Source organism: Podarcis pityusensis (assembly GCF_964106645.2).
Source record: "Podarcis pityusensis genome assembly, chromosome: 14".
In the NCBI taxonomy this organism is placed as follows: Eukaryota; Metazoa; Chordata; class Lepidosauria; order Squamata; family Lacertidae; genus Podarcis; species Podarcis pityusensis.
In genome coordinates this window covers 15249070-15266275 of record NC_138039.1, presented here as the reverse complement: position 1 = coordinate 15266275, position 17206 = coordinate 15249070, and the positions used below count along the sequence as shown (strand labels likewise).

The 17206-nt window shown below is 44.7% G+C and overlaps 1 protein-coding gene across 7 annotated transcripts in view; it reads right to left on the bottom strand.

Annotated features, from left to right (window-relative positions):
- Positions 1 to 17206, bottom strand: part of MARF1 (meiosis regulator and mRNA stability factor 1) — a 36765-nt gene that overhangs the window by 2740 nt on the left and 16819 nt on the right. For all 7 annotated transcript variants that reach the window (XM_080981779.1, XM_080981782.1, XM_080981784.1 and 4 more), the window contains exons 13-26: positions 16999 to 17079; positions 16594 to 16830; positions 15778 to 15897; positions 13935 to 14110; positions 12476 to 12696; positions 11255 to 11397; positions 10359 to 10492; positions 9057 to 9259; positions 8246 to 8473; positions 7028 to 7258; positions 3556 to 3765; positions 1885 to 1945; positions 1670 to 1777; positions 709 to 879 (exon numbers count right to left, since the gene is read on the bottom strand). In XM_080981779.1, coding sequence (XP_080837905.1) covers positions 709 to 879; positions 1670 to 1777; positions 1885 to 1945; positions 3556 to 3765; positions 7028 to 7258; positions 8246 to 8473; positions 9057 to 9259; positions 10359 to 10492; positions 11255 to 11397; positions 12476 to 12696; positions 13935 to 14110; positions 15778 to 15897; positions 16594 to 16830; positions 16999 to 17079 — 2324 coding nt within the window. The remainder of the gene's footprint in view (positions 1 to 708; positions 880 to 1669; positions 1778 to 1884; positions 1946 to 3555; positions 3766 to 7027; positions 7259 to 8245; positions 8474 to 9056; positions 9260 to 10358; positions 10493 to 11254; positions 11398 to 12475; positions 12697 to 13934; positions 14111 to 15777; positions 15898 to 16593; positions 16831 to 16998; positions 17080 to 17206) is intronic.

The window sequence follows — 17206 nt, the reverse complement described above, 5'->3', positions numbered from 1 at the left end:
CAAGTTTGTCTCCTTCAATGAAAGGATGCATTGCCTGAGCAAAGCACTATTTATATTATGTGGAATACATGAACGTTGACTGCCACTGGCTAGAAATGCAAGCAAACAGGATGTGGTCCTTGTTACATATTGGATCCTGGTGTTCTGAAGTCCAGTATGGAAAGCTGTGAGATCTGGTGGTAAACTAAGGCTGCCAAAACTCACTGGAGAAAAAAGTTGTTCCAATAGGGATGTGTGTTATCTTAGCAGCATGTGCAAGCTGGAGTTGGATGTGGTTATATGGAACACTTCCACCCCTGGAGAAACTTGCTTAGGCCTTTTGAACTAAGGGTGGGAAGCAGACTAGTGTATTGAGCTACTCTAAACAAGGTAACTTTTGAAAAGTGGAGACAATCGATGTGAAGTGGCATTCACTACTACGGCAAGGGGATTGCTAAAGGGCTGTGAATTCTACCAATTAACTTTTCACAACACAGAAGTATTTCATTGCTGGTATTTTGGCAGCATATACATGAGAAGTTTATGCGTTCCAACAGAGCATTTTGCTGCATTTATAGACTAGGCTTCCAATTGCAGTACAATTGCACTGGAAGGGAAGTCCAATGATTTTGGAGGTCCTGAAACAAAGGCAGAATGGCTCCTATTGGAAACAGCTACCGGTCAGAACTTCCAAGGACAGACCTCCTTTAAGAGGACACCCATTTTTACCTGAAAGGGTTGGTGGATGTTCTTCGAACTGAATGAGATCTGCCGGTACAAGGATGACTGGGTCTGGTCTCAGTTGCGGGGAAGGCAGACAGGAAGGGACAGGCTCACACAACAGATCCACAGGCGACATATTTGTTAGGCAAAGCAGCTCTTGCTCAGTCGAATTAGAGACTGCAGGAAAAACCAGAGAGGAGAAACTGTAACTCACTACAAGGAGTCAGGAGAAGGTCAGCAATAAAAAACAACTCATGTTAGTGAAGTTAACAACTCTATTCCAAGAAACCAAAACCATGCAGGCATAGTGATCCCAACAACTCTTCCCAGTAGGTCTTGGCCCAATGAGGCAGCTGCAAGGACTGAAGGTCCCTGCCTTCCCACAGTTGCCCAAGTCCCCTGCTCTTCAGGGCTTTTTTCCAAGCAATCAGTTTCTGTCTGAGTGCAACCAATCTCTTTTCTGCTCATTTCTCTGCAATTTTTTTTGGGCAACATTTCCCCTCTCCTTCCCCACCCTCCCAAACCGCGGCGGCTCCTCCTCTCTTCCCGCCCTGCGGAGAAAGGGAGCTGGTTGATGCCAGACAATTGATGCCAGACAATTTGATTGATGGCAGCCAATCTGAAGCCTGAGTGTGGCCAACTCACCACCCGCCCGCCGGCCTCTTCATCGATGGCCGCGCTGTGGAGCCTGGTGCGCCTGCTGGCCCCGCGCATTGGAAAGCTGGCCAGGAAAGGAGAGGTGCCACCACTGCCGCCGGCTCACAACTGCAGGCAGAGTGGTGGAGGAGGTAGGAAAGCAGGGGGAGGGGGAGAGAGAGAAGCCCCCCTCCGTCGTGTGTGTGTGTGTGTGTGTGTGTGTGTGTGTGCGCATGTGTGTGCACGCAGTCCGGCCCGCCACAAGGTCTGAGGGGCGGTGCACCGGCCCCCTCCTAAAAAAGTTTGCTGACCCCTGATGTACAGCAATTACCAGAATCTGATGCTTCTAGTTTTAATTCCAAGGATTCACTTGCTTCTGCTGTCTCTGTAGCTTGTCCATCACCATCGGCAAGAGGAAGGCCAGGCAAGCTAAAACGAGCTATGAGAAGGGAAGATGGTGAGCAATGCTTCCCTTGGGCAAATATGCTCACCAGTAATTCAAGTATTTGTTTTTTTTAAAGTTATCTCTAACCAGGGATTACTTACTTTTCATGTCATTCTTAAGGACAATAATTCTCTTATGACCATGACCTTTTATCCAGACCACCTAATTAGAAGGCAATAATGACAATGTTTGAAGTAAGATGACTGAACTCAGCAAAACTCTCTATTTTGACTGTTTTTCTTCTCTCTCTTTTCTGGTATTCCTTCGGGAAGCTAACTACATTCAATATTAGGCCGGATTCCAACAGTTGTTAAATATTCTCTCCGCTACCTCACCCGCCCGCCTTAGCAAAATGTCAACTAAGAAAGGATTACGAGTCCTTTGAGCGTATCATTTATTTGATTTCTTCCCTACCCTCCACTATAAGGTCCCAATGGGGGCGGGGGAGGTTTAACAGCAATTTAAAACAAACTAGGAGTTACAGCAATAGGGTGGGTTCTAAAAATTATTTTATCCCAAGTTTCAAAGGCCAGGGTAGGGTTAGGGTGCCCCACTCCCACCTGTCTATCGTCTGACACCAGGTGACTGGTACCTGTTGAAGTTGGCCCCATGAAGGTGAGAGAGGAGAGAGTTCAAAGGGCTTGCGCAAACCAGTGTCCTGTGCCTCCCAAACCATGAGCTCAGCGCTTTCCAGTTGCTAGGAAAGCACTGCATAGAGCGCGGCATCTGCAAAGTCCCTTTTGGCCAAGTCCTTCCCTTATGTGCCCAGAGTGGCCTCACACGTCAAATGGGGCGAGGTTTGGTGGCCCAAATCTGGCCCACAGGACAGAGGTCCTTCACCTTTGTTCTAAGCCAGTGGTTTTCAACCTGTGTGCCGTGGCACCCTGGGGTACCTTGAATGATAGGGGTGCCACGGTCAACACTGGCCTCTGTTCCCTCTTTCCTTCACTCCCTCCTCTGATGCCCTCTTGCATTTTCTGCCTTCCAAAGGCCTGCACAAATGTTTGTTGCAGCAGCCCTGGCTACAAGCTCCCCAGGTGAATGGTGCCTTTGGCCATGGGGTGCTTCCCAGGCCTCTGTGGGGCAGTGTTAGGAGGCACCTCTCTTTGGGGCATGGGCGGCAGAAGCGGTTGCCTGGAGGACTCCCAAGGAGAGGGGCGAGGAGGCTGAGGGAACACCCCACAAGGGTGTTCGAAAAAGGTGAGAGGCTGCCAGCTCTGCAGGCAAGGGGTGACATAACTGGGCTCCTGAGCCCCACAGGGGTGCCGCAGAAAGACTGTAGTTGATCGAGGGAGCCGTGGACTCAAAAAGGTTGAAAGCCTCTGTTCTAAGCACATTCAAAAGAATGAACTTAAGACTTTTCTCCATGGTTCTGCACAGCAGGAACACTCCCAACTGGAGGTTTCAAAGCATTCTCATCTGAATGCTTAAAATATCTTTTTAAGACCTCTGTGCTGAAGGCAGGAAGGTGGAAGCACTGAGTGCAAGAGGTTGGGGTGGGGCTTGCTTAGCGCTTGTTTAAATGGCGAACATTTAGAAATGTAAAATATTTGAACATTCTGAAGCTGTGGAAAATCCCATTTCCCAGTTTCTCCTCCCTTTTGAATTGTGGAGGGCTCACAGCACAAAGCCAGGCAATCCTAGTCTTCAAATCACCTGCCTGACTTCGCAAGAGCTCATCTATGTTAAAAAGCACCGATTAAACTGCACATGGGGACCTACGGATTCAATTAAGTACTACTGCTAAAAAGAAAAACACAACTGCTACAAACCAGTGGAATTGCTCCCAGGAGTTCTTCGAGATTATTGTAGCCATATGCTTTGGGTTGCAACACTTCACCTGTGTATTTGCTATAAGCTGTTGAGAACTCATGAAAGAAGATCTGCTGGTAATGGTAGGTATGAAGCAAAGACCTCACTTTCTTGGCAAACACATATAGGCTTGTGAGCTTGACATATTCTGCCTCACCATCAACAAAAACCTGTGGGAGGGAAAACCACGCATATGAAGTCTTCCGACCTTTGGGCATTGCAGAGCATTTAATAAAAGAACATCCCTGAACACATTTTTTACCCCACTCTTCATTTTAATTGCAATTCGGTTTGGAGTTGCACTTAAAAACAAATCCAACACACGTGATACAGTCACTAAAACAGTTTTGTATATGCAAAAAGCCGTAACGAAAAGCTTCATGTGGGTCACCGGCTGCAATCCTCCCTTGAGAACGCCCGAGTGCCTCACTTCAGTTACATTAAGGCTGGAATATAAAGCGACCTGGACTCTACGATTATCATCTGAGGTCATTATTTGTGTGCCTCTTCGAGTCCAGAGGGTGGCAACATGAGAACGATCTGGTGGAACGCTCTGTCTCATGAGACCAGGGCCCTGCGGGACTTGACATCTTTCTGCAGGGACTGCAAGACAGAGCTGTTCCGCCAGGCCTTTGGCCAGGGCACAGCCTGACTCCCTCCCTCGGCAATCTTCGTGGAGCTCTGGCCCAATGGTTGCCAGTGGCTTGAATTAATTAATTTTATAATGAATGATTTTAGAGTGTTGTTTATGCTGTACTTTTGTACTGTTTTATTGTTGTTAGCCGCCCTGAGCCCGACTTCGGCTGGGGAGGGCGGGATATAAATAAAATTATTTTTTATTATTATTATTATTATTATTATTATTATTATTATTATTATTATTATTTTCTACAGGGGGCATTTGTGGAATGCTTTCCCCAGGAAGGTTTGGTGACGCCTTCATTATACATCATTAAGTGCCAGGCAAAAAAGTTCCTTTGGCTGATTCTACATCCTTTTAAATCGGGGGGGGGGGGGTGGTGGTTATTTTTTTTGTTTTGGGCTATTTATTTTGTGCTTTTAGCCTGTAGTTTAAATAATTATAATAATACTGCAAGGCACTCTATGTGGGGCTTGGAAACAGCTCAGAATCTTCAACTGTTACAGAATGTTTGTGGAGCAGGCCAAACAAATGGAATGTATTACCCCATTTCTGGGCCCAACTTCAAGTGCTGGTTTTGACCTCTGAAGTCCTAAACAACTTGGTTTTTTGAAGGACTGCCCACGCCTCTGTGAACCAGCTTGGGTGTTAAGATCAATGTCCAAGGTCCTGCTATAGATGAGAGGTGCTGAAGGTACCAGGTTTGGGGCTTTTACAATGGTGGCTACACATTATTGCAAACCCCTCCCTCCCCACCAATAAAAATAGATTCACATGGTCCCATCATTGTCACTTTAAAAACAACAACAAACTGTGTGTGTGTTTATCTATCTAAATTTTATGAATTTCTGTTCCTGATTAATTTCTATGGTTCATTTCAAATGAATATAATGCTTTAGTTTTATGGTGTTTTCTATTTTTTAAATCCTTTTTATTTAAACACTGCCTTATATTATAATGGGCCTTGAGATACTGCCTAGAAAAATAAAATGTAACAGACCCTGGCCAGCAGAGGCTGTACGCAAATCCAGTTGCTGTCACTTCCTCTCAAGGTACAGTAAATGATCAGCAGCTTTGAGTCCAGGTCACCCTGCCCCTTGTACTGGAAGGAACAACCTTAAGTTTCTTCCAGTTGTTGGAGGCCACATACTGAAGGGCAATATAACAAGGCACTCTGTTCAGGGTACGGCGTAATGGATTGTGGATAGGAAACTGAGGGAACAAGTCTCTGCACTTAGAACTAAGCAGCAGCAGCAGCAGCTGCAGCTGCAAAGAGAGATTCCTAATCCACTGGGACCCTTCCTTCTCTTCCTTTGATCCGTTTTCTATGTCCACAAACTGAATCCTTGTCTGCACATACAATAGCTGTCTGTTTTTCTCAGCTGACTCTTCTGCTGTCCAATTTTATTTCTCCTTGTTTTCAATGCTGCCTGTTAACTTGAGCTTTCACACCTGCTCCCGAAAGGCTAATCGAAGCCCAGTGGGCAGAGGTTCAATCCCTGACATCTCCAGATGTAAGCAGGGAACGGGAATGGTCCACCGCCTGAAACTTTGAAAACCTGTTGCCAGCCAAGACTATACTGAACTAAATGGGTGAAAGGCCGTAGCTCAGCTGTAGGGCACTGCCTTCTATGCAGAAGGTGCCAGGTTCAATCCCTGGAATCTCCAGGTAGGGTAGAGAGATAGAACTGCCTGGAACTCTGGAGAGCTGCTGCCAGTCTGTCTAGGTAATTCTGGGCTAGATGGACCAATAGCTTGACTCATAAGGCAGCTTCCTACGGTGAATAGCCTGGTCTGGTTTAAAGCGGCTTCATTTAATTTAATAGGCCGTTAATGTATGTCAGCACCACCACAAAACCTCAAAGTACCTTCAACAACTCCTCCACATTTGCTGTTACTCCTTCTCCACTAACGTTACTCTCCTCCATTTATCTCTTTGACTGTGACCTTGGGTTTCCTGGCCTCTAGTCAGCAATTGCTCAGTTGCCTTGCTTTCCGTTATAGTAGCTTATTTTAGGCCCTGAATCGCTAATTAATAACCAAAGTGAGGCCACATCCACACCATACATTTAAAGCTCTATGTCAATTTAAGTTATGGCTTACCACAAAGAACCCTGGGAACTGTAGTTTGTTAAAGGTGCTGAGAGTTATTAAGAGACTCCCCCTACTCCCTCCACAGAGCTACAATTCCGAGGTCCCTAGGAAGAGAGCCTGACTGTTAAACTACTCAGAGTTGCAGCTCTGTGAGAGGAAACTACAGCCCCCAGGATTCCTTGGAGGAAGCCATGGCTGTTATAGTAGTATCATGGTGCTTTAAGCTTACAGTGCAGATGTGACCCAAGACCAGTGGCGTAGCATGGGGACGAAGCTGTGGCCCCAGGCACAAATTTCTGGGGGAGTGCAACCAGGCACCCCCCCACAGGTGCTGGCTTCTGTGGGGGGATCCCTGCCCCACCCTAGCAAAGGCAGCGGGGTAGCCCAGGCCCATGGTGAGCGGTTGCGGATGGAGGGAGGTGGTCAAGGGGCAACCCCAGCACAGCCCAACGCTCCTCTCCATGGATGTTGGGAGGATTTGCCTTCCAAGGGCCATGTCAGCTGGTAGGGCTCCCCACACAGCATGGCCCGGCTTCACTTCGGTGGCAGGAGTGCTCCTGCGGCATTTGTGGTTTGCCCACCCCGGGTGCTGGCAACCCATGCTATGCTTCTGCATTCATAAAGAAAGGAAAACAGAGCCCAGCATAGCAAACAAGTGCTACGCTGGGCATTAGGAGCCAAGCCATCGACTCCCTTACCTCTGTGAGATAAGGCACGCTCATCAAGAGTTCAGTAAACGTCATGAAGCCATATTCACATGGATTCAGGAGAGCGCCCTGGGTGGTTTCATAATGCCTTTTAAGCTCTTCCACAGAAACAAAGTTGGTTTCATCCAAGGTCATCAGAAGCACCAGAAGCTGGGTAGCCAAGGTCCGGAGAGACTTTTTATTTATAAGCTGGAGCTGCTTACCAGATTCTACATCAACGACCTGGAGGAGTTTGAATAAAAATGGTGGTGGGTGGGGAAATCCAGTTACACCGATGCGCAAGGCAAAAGCTGCTAACACACTGCAGCTTTAAGAAGGGATCTTGCTGTTTAGCAGTCAGCTTTAAGCAGCATTCTGCACACTGTTTTATTTACATCACCTATATATAACCCAATTAACAATGTCCCCTGGGTGGCTAACAATAAAAATAAAAAACCCATAAAAGGCAGACAAGAGCATTAAATTGAAACAGCAAAACCACAGTAGGAAAAAAGAAAAACTAAACGAAAAACAACCAGAGTGAATCACACATTAACAAAGCAGAACTAAAAGATGTGAAGATCTTAGAATGATCTTAAAATGAGAAATCTTCACCTGGCACAGAAAGGACCATAACTTTGTTCCCAGCAAGCCAGGGTGGGAGGAAATATTCCATAATCAGGGCGCCACTGCCGCAAAGGCCCTTTCTCTGGACACTTCCAGCTGCTTCCAACATAACCCCCAGCCCTCCTTGGAAGAACGTGTAGCTACAAATCATAGCGAAGTAGCTTTGTCTTTAAAATCTGCTGCAACCAATGGCTGTTTTAATGGATTAACCAAAACCCAAGAATCTCAGAGAAACCCAAGAATCTCATAACTTTTGACAAAGCACCAGCTTCCTGTCACTTAATCTTCCATTCTGCTGTGTGCCCCTGAGGCTGTGATCATTTCTGCTAGGGACAGGGGGAATTTATTAGTAACTTATTCTAATTGAGATTCTTGGGTTTCTCTAGTGATCCAATTATACTGAAAACAAACACGAGTTCTTTAAAAAACACACCATCCATATTGTTTACGCTGCACTTTACGCAGAGAGAAGTACCAGTCATTTAAGAACTTGGTATTATTTTTCATCATGCATATGAGCAACACAGCTCTCTCCCTCTCTACGCCCCTCCCTCAGTCCCAACGAAATCCACGTTTGTCATGCCAAGTCGTGCTAAAATATACCTTGATAGCATGGCAAAGTTTCTGCATCAGAGCTGGAACAGAGCCAACATCGTAGTCCTGGAGACGCAACGGGTAGCCAAATGTTTTAGCGTATTCAGTGAGCACATCTGCCATCATAAGGCATTTGTCTCTCTGAGATCGGAGCAATTTAACAAACTGGGCAGCTAAAGCTTTGACCTTTTCCGCATCTGTTAGTGCAAGGATTTTCTCTTCACCACATTCCAGCACCTGAGGGTAGAAGTCAGCTTGGTTAATGGAAATATTTAGGCGGGGGCTGGAGAAGGCAGTACTTACAATGCACAAATGGAGCACAGTGGAACCTCGGGTTACGGCAGGGATCCGTTCTGGAGGCCCTGCCGCAACCCAGAAATGATGCACATTGAAGTGCCGCTTCTGTGCATGCGGTGACCCTGGAAGCAAGCCATTCCAGTACTTCCGGGTTTGCCACGGACGTTCGCCGAAGCAGAGGCGGACACAGAATGAGGTTTGACTGTATTAGCAATATGAAGGCTCCCCCCCTCTCACTTGTAATTCTTTCCAGGAGGTGTTGAAATACCATGAATTTTAATACCATTAATTAATAAGTTTTCCCCGCCAATTGTTAACACAAACAGTTGAATGGCTTTTTAAAAAGGTGGTTTACTTTCAAAGTTTGCCCATGTAAGTGCAATAGCACCCAGTAATCACTCTAAAAACAAGGCTCAGTTCTACAGGCAACAAGAGTTTCCCCCAAACACTGAGCACAACTCAATGAGGCTAGAAAGGTTATTTGGTGTGGATGCACGAGGACCCCAGAGTATCTGGATCCTACCTGCAGGACATCTGGTATGGCTTCGAAGAGTTCAAGTAGTTTGGTAAATCCATAATAGGCAAGTCTGCACTGGCGCCCAAAGTGGTGGTGATAGAATGGGATAAATTTATTGAAAGGCATGCGAAAATAGGGCTGGTGGCGCAACAAGTCCACTGCCTCCTTGGAGAACTGCTTTGTCCTTTCAACTTCTTCCTTGGTACGTTCTGAAAACGAGAGAAGAGATGCAAAACTAAGGGAAAGTAAAAGCAACAAGACCAATACTTTAGCACTCTCCCAGCAACTTCTATTCCAGCTCAACTGCTAGTTTAAAGGAGCGCTCTCCAGAACACAGCAGCTACTAGCCACAGTTAGCTCTGCTTCACCTCCACGGTCAGAAGCGTTATGTCTCTGAAAACCAGTGGCTGGGAATCATAGGTGGGCAGAGTGCTGCTTGGCCACTATGCTTCTCAAGACACATTCTGAATTTTTAGGAACTGATTATTATCATTTTTCAAAATTGACTTCTAACACTTTGTTTTCAAATTGCTACAACCTGTCCTGGGACTTAATGGTGAAAGGAGGTATGAAACAGAATGACAGCAATATATACAGTGGTGCCTCGCAAGACGAAATTAATCCGTTCCGCGAGTCTCTTCGTCTTGCGGTTTTTTCGTCTTGCGAAGCACGGCTATTAGCGGCTATTAACGGCTTAGCGGCTATTAATGGCTTAGCGGCTTTAAGAAAAAGGAAACAAACTTGGAAGAACTCGCAAGACGTTTCGTCTTGCGAAGCAAGCCCATAGGGAAATTCGTCTTGCGGAACAACTCAAAAAACGGAAAACTCTTTCGTCTAGCGAGTTTTTCGTCTTGCGAGGCATTCGTCTTGCGGGGCACCACTGTAACTTTTATTTTGCATCAGGTCATAAGCATCTTTACTCTTAAGGCTCAAGGCACCTGTGGGAATAGAACCCTTGGCCAGGGAGGCTCTTATGTTCTTTAGGTGTCATGCAAAAATGCTCTTCATTCTCTGCAGCTTTTTAGAGAGTTTGGATAACAATCTTTTGTTTAAATTGCATTCTGTTCTGTTTGTATTTACATGTAAACTACCTTGTGATCTTTTCTTTAAATAAAAGGATATATGAATTCCCCAATCAAAACACAGCTCCAAGTCTCTACCTGCTGCTCACCATAAACTTCAATTCATTCACAAAAAAGCCAAAAGTATACCTGTCACCAGGGCACCAACTATAGTCTGACCTGTGTGTTGAAAAAAAAAAAAAAAAAAAAAAAGGAAGAGGGTTAAGTTCCTAAAATGAGGATGTACCTCTTTTGGGGATACAAATTACCATCTCATTATCTTGCATAGACAAACAGATTGTTGTGTCTGGAATTTCTGATATGAGGTCCACCAACTCACACACTCCGTATTCCGTCACGTCCCAGTCTTTTGAGAAGCACCTAGATAATGGGATGGAAAGAAATTCACATTAAAGGTATTTAGGGTAAACGAGAACAGAAAAAGGCACAATCCACCACCTTTTCCATTGCTACCATCTCCACATGAAGATATGAATAATACGAGAGGCAACGGGAAGTGTTCAACTCAGAATTAGACCCACTGAAGTTAATGAAGATGAGTAAGTTCATCAATGTCAATGGGTCTACTTTGAGTAAAACTTAGGAGCATTGCTGGGGTTTAAAAATCAGTATCATTAAGTGTTTCTCTAGACATTTCAGACTTTCGATCAGAAAGTTCTCAAGATTTCTCCTTCTCTATTGCAAGTTTGCAACAGAACTTCTGGAAAACTTTAGTGCGAGGGAAAATCCTGCCCCATTCCTAGGCATTCTTTAAACATACCAGAGGACCCAGGAAGGGAAGAGTAGGTCGTGGTTAACAAGCCAAAGTTTGTGTGCCCCCTGAATCCACACAGCAAACCACCAAGTGCATCATCCTGCCTGCCTTTAGGATTGGCCAACTTCATAAGATTTAACATCAGCCATTTTTTACCCCCCCCCCCACATCCTTCCTTCTCAACTTGGCTTTTGTTTCTGCTCCTCAGATTCTGACTTTGGAAAGGAGAAAGCTGCTCCTTCCCCTTCGAAGGGGAAATGTTACTTCCCTGAAGCTCAAAGTCTTTAATTTTTTTCATTTTAAAAAAAGCTTTGAAGTGTCAATGTGTAAACACAGGCTATGCACAGGCCACAGTTTTCTTTACGTACCAATGATAAGCTTGAAAGAACTCCCTCACAACCACTTGCTTGCTGGCCTGGGACTTGAGAAGCTTAAACAGGTCTTGAGTAAATCGCTTCACTTGGGCCCTATGCGTTAAGGTTAACAAACGCTTGGTGCCTATCCCGAGAATCTGGAAGGAAAAAGACACCACATTTTAGATGAAGTATGTGACTCCCACAGTCAAAACACTGCCGCATCTGAGCTTATTTACAGCCACATGCCATGAGAATAAGTATCTGCACACCAAGCTTGGCCCCTATTGCTTCTTCACACCAGTAATGACATTTCCCTGGATCTCCACATTGTCCAGTAAAGCAACTCTTGCAGTCAAACTTGGCACTGTATTTTTACATTGTAGGAACCCCTCTGGGACAGGTAAGAAGTCAAATTAATATTAACAAACAGTGGCAGGTATTGGCAAAAGGCTTACTTATTTAAAACAAGGGGGTCCAACACATGGCTCAAGGGCTGAATCCCTGTTACCTCTTGCCCTCCTCTTCCCAGTCTTCTCCCTCTCCCACCACTCCCCAGGCTCTGAGCCTTCTTCCCTTGAGGGTTCCCCAGCAGGTTCCTCTGACCATTTCTCTGTGCCCAACCAGTTCATGACACATGGCAGATGTGTTTTGGGCTACAGGCTGACCATAGGCCATTCTGGCCAAGGGTGATGGGAGCTGGGAGCCCAACAATGTGTGGAGGGTACCAGACAGGGCTGGTGCCCTGTTAACTTCAACAGCCATTAAGCAGCTTGAGAAGACAACTGGCAAGGTGAGGCGATGGGAAAGCTTTCCAGGTGGTGGGCAATAGCCAACATAGGATACATATTGGAATAGAGCTGCCAATATCATCTTCTGGCATGCAACCTGGACCAGATGCAAATGCCCTTGATGTCCTGGGTCACAGCAGTAAAGCTACATACCAAAAGATTAAGGGTAAGAGAATCCCTTCCAAACAATCGACAGTGTAAAAACAGAACCTTGCTTGTCCTGTGTAAGTTAAATTTCAACACCAGCTTCTTAAAGAGGGGATCTACAATATCCCTGGAGACTGTGGAAGGCACCAGAGAACTCTTCTTCACCGCTGTTATCCTGACACACCACCCTTAACTTCAAAATGAGGATTTTTACTGCAGTTAAAGCTAGCCTTTTATGTGAACTGATACTCATCACTCATGGAAACATGCACTTCAATAAAATTGAGACTGAACTCACCTGCAACACATGAGGCACCGCTTCCAGCAACTCCATTAACTTGGAACACCCATAGTCAGACACACGACATTGCTTTGCAAAATGGTGATGGTATGTTGGGATGAATTTACTGACAGGCATGATACACGACGGCTGGTTTTTAAGGAGATCAATCACTTCTCTGCTGAACTGAATAAGTTGTGGGTTACCCACAGGGCTTGTAGAACGTAGAATCCATGGCTCTAAAAATGGGGGCGGGGGGACAAGAAGAACTCTCTGGCTTAGGAGGTAAGGGACATAAATGGAATACGTACGATGAAAACTACAGGCAAAACTAGGAGTAAATCAGAACAGGAACACCATGGATTTGGGGGAAGTATCACGTCTCTACAGACTAAAATCTAATTACAAAGTGACAAAAAGAAAAAGGCCACTATCTGAAGACAAGCTCGTGTCACAACAAAGCAAAAATATGAACTGTGGCTGGAATTCCAGAGAGACAAACTTGGTATGTCCAAAAGAGGTTTCAGGCATTGAGTGGGAATTTTCCTTCCCTCACAGAACTGGGGTCTGAATTCCAAAACACACAGCTACTATTTTGTTTTCTGTTGCAAGCTGAATGGTCATTTGAAAGGCAAAGCTTGCTCAAGGAATGGAATGGAAGTCATAATCTGAACCCTAGAATCAAAACCACTCATCTGTCCAACAGAACACCCAGAAGGCAGCAAGTCATCTCTTAAAAAAAACCCCTCACACCCCCAATCTCTTTCATGAATACTCCCACCTCCCCTTGGTACTCTCTCCATACATGCCTCCCACACCCCATCCATCAAATACAGTTCTCATCCTCTCTTCCTGCCATGATCATACCTGTCCTCTTTTTGCTCCCCTCAAGGCTCCATCCACCCCACTTTGTGTCTCTCTCCTCCCCAAAATCACTCCATATTTCCTTCTTTTCTTCTCTACTCCATGTGCATACATGCATAGCTCAGTCAACAATGATCCTCCTCTCCCCTGTCCAGCCAATTCAAAGCCCCATCATGGAAGTGGGCATGTTTAGCAAAGACTTATTAAGGAACTGTTAGCAACTGGAGGGGCACAGAGAGAGCATTTTCATCCTCTTTTCTTGTAATCTGGTGCAGCAGGTAGCCTGGGAGGCACTGCGGCAGCCCTCTGGCAACATACTGGTGCACGCAGGCACCATGCTGGTTATCCCGTATCTAAATTCTAGGTTATATCCTATGTCAGGAATAGGGAACCTGTGACCCTCCAAAAGCTGCTGGACTCCCAACTCCCATCAGCCCCAACCAGCATGGTCATTAGCTAGCGATGACAGGAGTTGTAACCCAGCAAGATCTGGAGGACCACAAGTTCCCAAGCAAATCAATCACACAAAGGAACAGATTTATTTGCACGCTACTGATGTTAGAAGCAAGAAACTAACACAAAAGACTGATGCATAAGAGAGTGAAATATGCACCTGCAGTGGGAGGTGGTGGCTTGTTATGAATCCACTTGACAACTTTGATGCCGTTTTGTGCAGTGGCAATATTCACACCAGGGACGCAAGTGATGAGATGCTCCAGAGGAACACCTCCCTGGCCTTCCTGCACCATTTGCAGATTGCTGAATTCTGAAGCATAGCAGTCAGGAAAGCTGCAATTGAGACCAACATAATATAAAAAGCGTTAGACGAGACTGCTTGCTTGTAAAGAAACCTTTGGTCAATCTTGTAGCAAAACAGGTGCAAACAAGCATTAGCAAGTCTCTGTTTACACTGCAAGTAAGAAAAGCAGGTTCATATTAAAGGTGACTTGCTGTCATGACCTTAATTTGACGCAACCTACAGCTGACTACCCGACAGCAATCTAGGAATTTGGAACTGGAGACATGGGTCTGGAAAAACTGCTGCAGAGTTGCTGTAGGTCAGCAGATGGTGCTATGTATTTTATTACCTAAGGATCACAAAGACAGTTGCTGCACATTTAGGAAAGTCAAGAGAGTAGTCTATCTAGGTTGGGATTGTCTCCACTGACTGGCAGGAGCTCTCCAGGGTTTCAGACAGGGGACATTGCTATGATTCCTTGGAGATGCCAGGGATTGAACTTGGGAGTTTTTTCATGATTCATTACTTGAAAAAGCCAGCTTGTGTGATTTTGCAGCATTCACGGGATACATGTCCATGAAATGGATGAATCATTTCACTTCTTGCCACCAGATGAAGTCCTCTGACACTAAACCAACTGAGCTTTAGATAAGTAACATCTAATGCCTCTGTCTGCATGCTTAACCTCCCATAAGAGCCTTGATCTCAAGACCACAAGCACACATCCTTGTGTGTTAGAATTCAACAACATATACACTGCTCAGCTACAGTGAATTGCAACAGCAATTCCTACAAAGGGCATCGAGGCTCCGTGGCACATAGGATACATCTAGAAATCGAGATGTGTATTCTCAAACACTCCTTAAAACAACTGAAGGGAGCAGTGTGGATGGCAAGAGAGGGAGGAAAGAAAGAAAGGGCACAAGCATGGAATAAAGGACACTACCAGAAACTTAGTCAAGAGGAAAGTATCTGCAGATCAGAGATAAGAAAGAAAATGTAAAGATAGGCGGCAATTCAAAATTAGTTATCTGCAGTTTCTTACATGCTGAAGACAAATATTAATATTCAGATTGTTCTGAACTAGGCAGTATGTGCTCTGCGGTTATGTATTTGTATTGTGCAAGAGCAGAATTCAGAACACGTCTTTGGAAGATAGCATCTCTGCAGAATACAATTGTCCAAATACAGCCAGCATTTAATACAGACTTCTCTTGTCACTCGGAGCCCCTTCAGCAACCAAGGTAACCCTCAATGTGAGGAGTCAGAGAAAACCAATGAAGGGGAGGAGGGGTTAAGCAATGAGAATGATTCCAAGTAGCCTAAAGGGAGGATGGCCTTTTTGTTCTGCACAGAATTTCACCTCTCACCTGTGACCAGCACTATTGGGGGTCACAAAGCAGACGGACCTGACTTTTGGGGTGTTTTAATATTTAATATTTAATTATTTAATCTTGAATTTGGATTTTTTTAAAAAATGTATATATATTATTCTGCTTAAGAGAGCTCAGAATCTTAACTACAGAGACACTCAAGTGGAATGGGGCCTGGAGGAGGTGGTTTCTCTTAGTGATGAACCATTTCTAACTTGCCTAGTGGAGGGAGTTGGTGGAGCAATCTATTCAAGGATCCCCTTTCACTTCAGGGGAAAAAAAGGTGGGATTTAACCCAGCTCATTACTGAACATTCAAACAAAGGCTAAGGAACCTTATTTTACCTCAGTAACGGCACTGTCCCCTCGTGGGTCTGCAACAAGCTATGAACTTGCGGTGCAAAGGTCTTAAGAGACAAAATCACAAAGGGAACTTTGTAGGAGTCAGGATCAAAGTCATGTTCGCTAGAGAAATAAGAAAACATTGAACAGTTTTATACTGCAGTAAGGCAATAAAGGAATATATACAGCCCAGAATTTTGGAAAGCTGCCACTCTCAATTTGCTACTGTGGAAGATTTGTCTTAGGGACTTTTGCAGCCAACAGCTACTAGTCTAAACTGGAGTCATCGCTATGGTATAACCAAAGCAGATTAGTGGTTCTTCCACATGGGCATGGATTTGCCATCTTTCAAAGATCTTATACAGTTCAAGAAGCTGATGTAACTCCACAGATAATGATGCTTCACAGCTATTAAAGGAGAGTAATATATGCCGGACAGTTCTGTAGAGATATTTCCTTAAAAACTCAACAACCCCAAACACTTGCAAAGTTTTTTTTAAACCACAATGCTTAGGTATGGAACTTCCTCCTTATAATGCCAGGGACTGCTGGATCTCTGTTTTAAGACATCAGATTAAGATGTGGTCATTTCCCCAAACTTATGGTTTGGGCTGAAAAGATTCAGTTTCTTGAGATTCTAATCTATTTTATATTGCTATTGCTGTATTTCTCATACTGATTTGTGTATCTCAACATATTATTATGTATTACCCCAGGAACCACTGGAGGGCAGAATATAAAGTATATAAAAATGCTCCAATTTCAATTCCAGAGTTCACTTACAGAGAAAGATGGAAGGATCTGAAAAACACCTCTTACCTGAAATCTTTATTAATGCAGTGCTGCTTGCAAATGGGCTCATGATATTCCAGTTCTTCAAATATGATAGGACTACAGTTAGCTGAAGAGCCATCATGAGACTGTGAAGACCCCAAAGGGCTCTGTCTAGCTTGACTACTGGGTAAAAGACATACAAGTCTTCCATTGCCTTGATCGCGGATGGCTACGACGTCTGTTATTTTATACAAGTCTGATACATTTAACTTGTGTCCAAACCTAAAAAAACAGAATATTTGGAAACTTTAATGAAGTGGAAGTGGGGGAGGAGAGGTCATGCCCTACTCCTGGTATAGAGAACTCATTCTAAAACTACTATCATAAAAGTAGTGAGTTATGAATATACCAGATTTCTTAAGTAATTTGGCATGCCGTTTTCAGACCTACTTTTTCTCGTAGATCTCTGTGAACTTGAGAAGAGGCAGACAACAAGCTGGAGCATCTTGAAGAATGGACATTGCTTCTGAACTGCCAATGGAAGTGATTTGGTGTTAGGAAAGGCATGGTAAATCATTTTATTCTGAACTATTTTCTTCATTTACACTAGATCCACCAGAATATTTTTTTAAAGAAACAGTGCTGACATAGCCCAGGC